The sequence below is a fragment of the Rhincodon typus genome, chromosome 24 (assembly GCF_021869965.1).
Source record: "Rhincodon typus isolate 14 chromosome 24, sRhiTyp1.1, whole genome shotgun sequence".
Lineage (NCBI taxonomy): Eukaryota > Metazoa > Chordata > Chondrichthyes > Orectolobiformes > Rhincodontidae > Rhincodon > Rhincodon typus.
This window is the reverse complement of record NC_063355.1, coordinates 2432550-2439913: the sequence shown is the minus strand read 5'-3', so window position 1 is coordinate 2439913 and position 7364 is coordinate 2432550. Positions and strand designations below refer to the sequence as shown.

Sequence of the window (7364 nt, the reverse complement as noted above, 5' to 3'; positions counted from 1 at the left end):
GGGGGGGGGGGGGGGAAGCTTCTTGCTATCCACCCCCTCTATACCTCATGATTTTGTAGACCTCAAACAGGTCCCCCTTCAACCTCCGTCTTTCTATTGTAAATAATCCTAATCTACTCAACCTCTCTCCATAGCTAGCGCCCTCCATACCAGGTAACATCCTGGTGAACCTCCTCTGCACCCTCTCCAACGCATCCACATCCTTTTGGTAATGTGGCGACCAGAACTGTACGCAGTATTCCAAATGTGGTCGAACCAAAGTCCTATACAACTGTAACATGACCTGCCAACTCTTGTACTCAATACCCTGTCCGATGAATGAAAGCATGCTGTATGCCGCCTTGACCACTCTATCCACCTGCGTTGCCACCTTCAGGGTACAATGGACCTGAGCACCCAGATCTCTCTGTGCATCAATTTTCCCCAGGGCTTTTCCATTTACCATATAGTTCACTCTTGAATTGATCTTCCAAAATGCATCATCTCATTTGCCTGGATTGAACTCCATCTGCCATTTCTCCGCCCAACTCTCCAATCTTTCTATATTCTGCTGCATTCTCCGACAGTCCCCTTCAGTATCTGCTACTCCATCAATCTTAGTGTCATCTGCAAACTTGCTTATCAGACCATCTATACCTTCCTCCAGATCATTTATGTATATCACAAACAAAAGTAAGGTTAAGGTTAAACCTGGGTCCCTAGTGCTGTGAGGCATCAGTGTTAACCATTTCATAGACTTCAGAAGGACATAGGTTAGTGTGATGGGTAGCAGATAAAATTTAATGTAGGGGAAGAGTGAATTGATGCATCTGAAAGGAAGAGTGAAGTGTATCAATATGATCTACAAGGTGCAGTGCTAACAGGAGTACAGAAGCAGAAGAACCTAGGGGTGTATCTGTATAAATCAGTGAACGTGGCAGGACAAATTGAAGTGATTATTAGGGAATGTGGGGTCTTGGGCTTTATAGAGGCATGGAGTATAAACCAAAGGAAATTGTAATGAAACAAAAACATAAATTGCTGGGAAAACTTAGCAGGTCTGGAGGCTATTGTGGACAGCAAGCAGAGTTAATATTTCGGGTCCAGTGATCCTCCTCCTTCAGAACTGGATGGTATGTAGTGAGAACAGCAGGTGTGAAAACAAAAGAATGGCCTGGGAGAATCGGTTGCTGCCAATGGGGACTATTATGAGGCGGTCTAGAATTTAGGTGTATGGTTTCAAAATTAGATCATTCAGCTAAGACAGATGAGGAGTTTCATCTCTGAGGATTGTTAGTCTTTTGATTTTTTTTTTCGTCTCCAGCACTCTGTGGAATAGGTCATTGAACTTATTCAAGGCTGAGATAGGAAGATCTTTGTCAAGGCATTTGAGTTCTGGTGGGCATGTAAGAAAGTGAGTTAAGGTCAAAGTCTGATCAGCCATGATTCCATAAGTTCACCACCCCCTGAGTGAAGAGATCTCTTTTTGTTTCAGTCTGACATGGCCTTTGTCCTGAGACTACAACCCCTTGCTCTGGACCCCTGGCCAGGGGAGAAACACCATCTCCACATGCAGTCTGTCCAGCCCTGTCAGAATTTTGTACATTCCAATGAGATCTTCTCTCATTCTTCAAAACTCCAGTGAATACAGGCCCAGACAACCTAATATCTCACGTATAACAAACCTACCATCTGAGGAATCAGTCTGGTGAATATTCACTGCAATCCCTCTCTGGGGGCAAGTATATCTTTTCTAAGTCAAGGAGACCAAAACTGTACACAGGACTTGATGTGGTCTTTATGTAATACTGTTGGTGTGTTTTATGTCTCCTGTTATCACATTCTGTATAATGGCTCCAACATTTTCCCAAAGGTCCTCCAACTAGTCTGTAAGTTTTGGTTTTGTCCCTCCTTTTTTAAACAGGCAGTGCAGGCTCAAAGGGTTAAATGGTTTAATGCTCCTACTTGTTAAGTTCTTCACTCTTTGTTGTCCTACAGTTTGCTGGTGAAATGGAGGCCCTATGTCAGCGTGATGGTATAGTGGGAAAACTGGCTCGCTATTATCTGACCTACCCAGAGTTGAGTCGGAGGATCAAGTCAGGTCCTGTGATGTGCCGCACCTTCCAACAGCATCGGCCACGGCTCAGCCTGCGTTTCCTGGCTAGTTATCGCACGCTGTTCTCACTCTTCATTTGTATGGTTATTGGTGCCACGCTCAACCTGAATCCCCTAGCTTCTTTTCTCCTGATCATATTCTTCTGGCTTCTGTATGGGATTGTATGGGCTCTCTGTACAGATCAAACAAAACCTCACCAGGTGTGAAAAGTAAAGGAGTCAGCTCTTTCTATTTTTTATCTTCCTCAGAAAATGTTTTTTTAAGTTGTAAAAACAGAACTAACCTTTAAATCGGATACCAATACCTAGGTTTTTTAAGTATTTTTTGAACTTTTCAGTGTTACTGTCTGAACTGTTGTGTAGACAGTTATTTTTACAGATGACTGTGTACCTTTCTATTGATTGTGTTATGTCGCCTTAATTTTGGTATTCCACATGATGTGATGGTGGTGACGTTTTGCCAGAAAAACATCAATTGAGCCAATGTCCTAGGTCTGGTATGTTAGGCTCTGAAGTCTGTAATGGGATTGAATTTACAGCTCTGGGAGTGTGCTTTAGTCACAAGTCTGGTTCACTTTCCAGCTGTTTGTTGCTGTAACCATCGCAGAATGGATTGTCTTGTACCCAGTAGCACCAGCATGGAACTGAGCTGAAATGAGACCAACTACTATGAAATGATCATCTGAAAGCTTAAATCCAGGCTCCAGCCCAAATAGGACTGATCACTTCAAACGAAAGAAACATTGGCATTCCAAGGATTGCTGTTGCGTCAAAAATTGAACTTGTTCCTCAGTGTGCATTCTGCTGTATAATGTGAAAATGACACGTTGAACTGTTAATACCAAAACAAACATATGCTGGAAATCTTGAACAGGTCAGAAAGTATCTGTGGTGACAGTTCAAATTGGTGACCTGAATTTAGATGAAAGATCATCAGCTTGAAACGATAACTCCATTTCTTCCTGCACATGTTTTGCCTGACCTTCTATCTTGTTTTTTGTATGACTTGATGGATCCAGCCTGTGTTGAAAGATTGAGGTGGAGTTGAGAGCACACACAATCCCAAAATGAGAAATGCAGTGTCTGCGGAAGTCAGGTGGAGTTTTCTATACACTAGTAATTTGCAGGGCTTTGTTAATCCAGAATAGAATCCTGCTCCTGCCTTTCCTGCGAAATACTTTCGTGTCATTGGCATGACAGTTGTTGAAACTCAGCAGAATTAATTAGATGAAATGTACAATTCTACTGTTAATATTGTGTAAAATTGTGCACTGTCAGCCACACCAATGGAAAACCGATAATGTATTTTTTAAAATGAATTTGATAAATCTTTAATTTTGTGTTTAATTTAATGTGTTTGTATGCTGATGTTCTGCTGGTTGAGTTTGAGGCCCTACAATTGAAATTAAAATGGAGATGTTTAATTTTTTTAATGAGACTGGGAAATGGTGGTATTCTGAGGTACCTGGGGGGGTAAAATGCAGGTACAGTGAGTAACAAGTTGTATTCCAGTCCTTTGGAGTAAAGTTAAGAGTAAAGAAGCCTTACTAAAATTATACAGGGTCTTGAAGTGACACCCGAGTACTGCATAATTTTGATTTTTTTTTTTGTGAACCAAGGAAGGACCCTGTTTTGCATTCCATTTAGGAACAAGCTGTTCCTAGGTTGACAACCGGCCATTTAACAAAACTTTTTCTTTCAACGAATGTCCATCTTTAGAATCCTGTATCTCACAGCTGTGTCTGTGAGTCATTGAGTATATTCAAGATCTTGATCAATAGATTTTAGATCCTCCAGGGGTACTAGGTATATGGAGATACAGCAGGAAGCTGCAAATTTAAATTGGCTATGATCTTCAGAACAGTGGAGCATGTTTGAAGGGAGGAAAGCCTTGATTCTTGTTCTTAAATTCTAAATTGTGTTCTGAGAATAGGACACTTGTATTCACCCCCTGACATATGCCAGTGATAAATGCTGATATAATGGGAGGACACGTTTCAGCAATCGCCCTGATCTCATGGGTTTTAAACTAATCAGCTCACACAATGGAGTGCATATATACACAGGAACAAGTAAATCATATTAGTCTGTTCCGTCATTCAGTGTGATCTCAGTACCCTAACCCCATTTCCCTGCACTTGGCCCATATCCTTCTAAACCTTTCCTATCCATGTATTTGTCCAAATGCCTCTTAAATGTTGATAATATACCTGCCTCAACCATTTCTGCTGGCAGCTCATTCCGTATGCATACTGCCCTCTGTTTTTAAAAAAAAAAAAAAAAAAATAAAGTTGCCCCCCAGGTTCCCATGTATTCTTTCCCCTCTTACCTTAAACTGATGCCCTCTAGTCCTCGATTTTCCCCAACCCTGGGAAAGAGACTGAGTGCATTCACCCTATCCATGCCTCTCATGATCTTATACACTTTCATAAGATCCCCTGTTGGTCTCCAGGGTTCTAAAGAAAGAAGTCCTTTATTGTCCAACCTCTTCCTATAACTCAGTCCCTTGAGTCCTGACAACATCCTTGAAAATTTCTTCTGCACTCTTTCCAGCTTACTAATATCTTATTAGCAAGGTGAACAAAACTGAACAGAACACTCCAAATGCAGCCTCATCAACATCCTATACAACTGCACTATAACTTTCCAACTTCTATTGTCAATGCCCTGACTGCTGAAGGCCACTGTGCCAAAGGCCGCCTTCGCTGCCCTATCTACCTGTGGCTCTACTTTCAGAGAACTGGACACCTGAACTCTAAGGTTCCTTTGTTCCACTACATTCCTTAAGGCCATACCATTCACCATGAAACTCCTACCTTGATTTGACTTTCCAAAATGCAACACCTCATACTTATCTATATTAAACTCCATATCCCCACTTGATCGAGATCCTGCTGCAATTTCTGATAACCTTCCTCAATATCCATGATAGCACCTATTTTACTGTCATCCGCAAACCTACTATTCATGCCTTGTACAATCTCATCCAAATCATTGACATAGACAACAAATAGCAATAAGCCCAGCACCGACCTCTGAGGCACGCCACTAGTCACAGACCTCCAGTCTGACAAGCATTCTTCCACTGTTACTCTCTGCTTCTCACCATCAAGCCAAATGTGTATCCAATTTTGCTGGCTCTCCCTGGATTCCAAGTGATCTAGCCTAACATGTGGAAGCTTATCAAAGGCCTTACTGAAATCCATACAGACTACGTCTTCTGCCCTGCCCTCATCACCCTTCCTGGTCACTTCATCAAAGAAGACTAACAAATTTGTGAGGCATGGTTTCCCAAGTGCACAAAGCTATGCTGACTACTCCTAATTAAACCCTGTCTTTCCAAATGCATGTATATTTTGTACATCTTATTCCTCAGAATTTTCTCAAGTAAGTTACCTACCACAGATGTTAAGCTTAATGGTCTATAATTCCCAGGTTTTTCTTTGCAGCCCTTCTTGAATAAGGGCACAACATTTGCTACCCTCCAGTCTTCTGGGACCTCACTTGTGGCTAACGATGATGCAAATATATCAGCCAGGGCACCTGCAATTTCTTCTCCAGGGTTCTTGGATATATCTGGTCAGGACAAGATTTATCCACCTTCATACATTCTAATACTTCCAACACCACCTCTACTATGATATGTACTGTCCCCAAGATATCGCCAAAGTGCTCCCCCACTGTCACCTCAGTCACCTGTCCTGCCCGGTTTCCCAAGAGTAGGTCAAGTTTTGCTCCTTCCCAAGTAGGACCCTCTATATACTGCTTGAGGAAACTTTCCTGAACACATTTAACAAATTCCACCCATCTAAGCCCTTAGCACTATGGCAGTCTCAGTCTATTGTTGGGAAAATTAAAATCCCCCACTATGACAACCCTACGTGCCAGAATGAGGGTAGGGACAATCAGGGATAGTGGAGGAAACTTGTGCACGGAGTCAGAGGAGATAGGGGAGGTCCTTAATGAATACTTTGCTTCAGTATTCACCAGTGAGAGGGACCTTGACGTTTGTGAGGACAGCATGAAGCAGGCAGATATGCTTGAACAGGTTGATATTAGGAAGGAGGATGTGCTGGAAATTTTGAAAAACATGAGGATAGATAAGTGCCCTGGGCCAGACAGGATATACACAAGGTGAAGTGAGGGAAGAGATTGCTGCCCCTTTGGCAATGATCTTTGCCATCCTCCAATCTTCTGGTACTACTCCAATGGACATTGAGGATGCAACGTCATTCTCTTGTTCAAGAAAGGGAATAGGGATAATCTTGGAAATTACAGACTGGTCAGTCTTACTTCTGTGGTGGGCAAATTATTGGAGAGGATTCTGAGAGATAGTATTTATGATTATTTGGAAAAGCACAGTTTGATTACAAATAGTCAGCATAGCTTTGTGAGGGGCAGGTCATGCCTCACAAGCCTTATTGAATTCTTTGAGGATGTGACAAAACACATCGATGAAGGTAGAGCAGTGGATGTGGTGTATATGGATTTTAGCAAGACATTTGAAAAGGTTCCACATGGTAGGTTCATTTAAAGTAAGGAGGTATGGGATACAGGGAAATTTGGCTGTCTGGATACAAAACTGGCTGTCCAATAGAAGACAGAGGGTGGTAGTAGATGGAAAGTATTCAGCCTGGAGGTCAGTGACCAGCAGTGTTGCACAGGGCTCTGTTCTGGGACCTCTGCTCTTTGTGATCTTTATAAATGACTTGGATGAGGAAGTGGAAGGGGGCGTTCGTAAGGTTGCCAATGACACGAAGGTCGATGGAGTTGTGGACAGCGTGGAGAGCTGTTGTAGGTTGCAACGGGACATTGACAGGATGCAGAGCTGGGCAAAGAAGTGGTAGATGGAATTCAACCCAGAAAAGTGTGGAGTGATTCATTTTGGAAGGTCGAATTCGAATGCAGAATACAGGGTTAATGGCAGGATTCTTGGCAGTGTGGAGGAACAGAGGGATCTTGGGGGTCCACGTCCATGGATCCCTCAAAGTTGCTACCCAAATTGATAGGGTTGTAAAGAAGGCTTTCATTGGCAGGGGAATTGAATTTAAGAGCCGTGAGGTTATGCTGCAGCTCTATAAAACTCTGGTTAGACCACACTTGGAATATTGTGTTGCGTTCTGGTTGCCTCATTATGGGAAGGATGTGGAAGCTTTAGAGAGGGTGTAGAGGAGATTTACCAGGATGCTGTCTGGACTGGAGGGCAGGTCTTATGAGGAAAGGTTGAGGGAGCTAGGGCTTTTTTCATTGGAGTGAAGAAGGATGAGGTG

At 42.6% G+C, this 7364-nt stretch overlaps 1 protein-coding gene across 5 annotated transcripts in view; it reads left to right on the top strand.

Moving 5' to 3' along the window:
* The window catches only part of smpd4 (sphingomyelin phosphodiesterase 4), a 55086-nt gene extending 51436 nt beyond the window's left edge, over window positions 1-3650 (top strand). For all 5 annotated transcript variants that reach the window (XM_048611277.1, XM_048611276.1, XM_048611274.1 and 2 more), the window contains one exon: window positions 1978-3650. In XM_048611277.1, coding sequence (XP_048467234.1) covers window positions 1978-2301 — 324 coding nt within the window. In that variant the 3' untranslated portion in view covers window positions 2302-3650. The remainder of the gene's footprint in view (window positions 1-1977) is intronic.
* Window positions 3651-7364: the final 3714 nt, after the last annotated feature.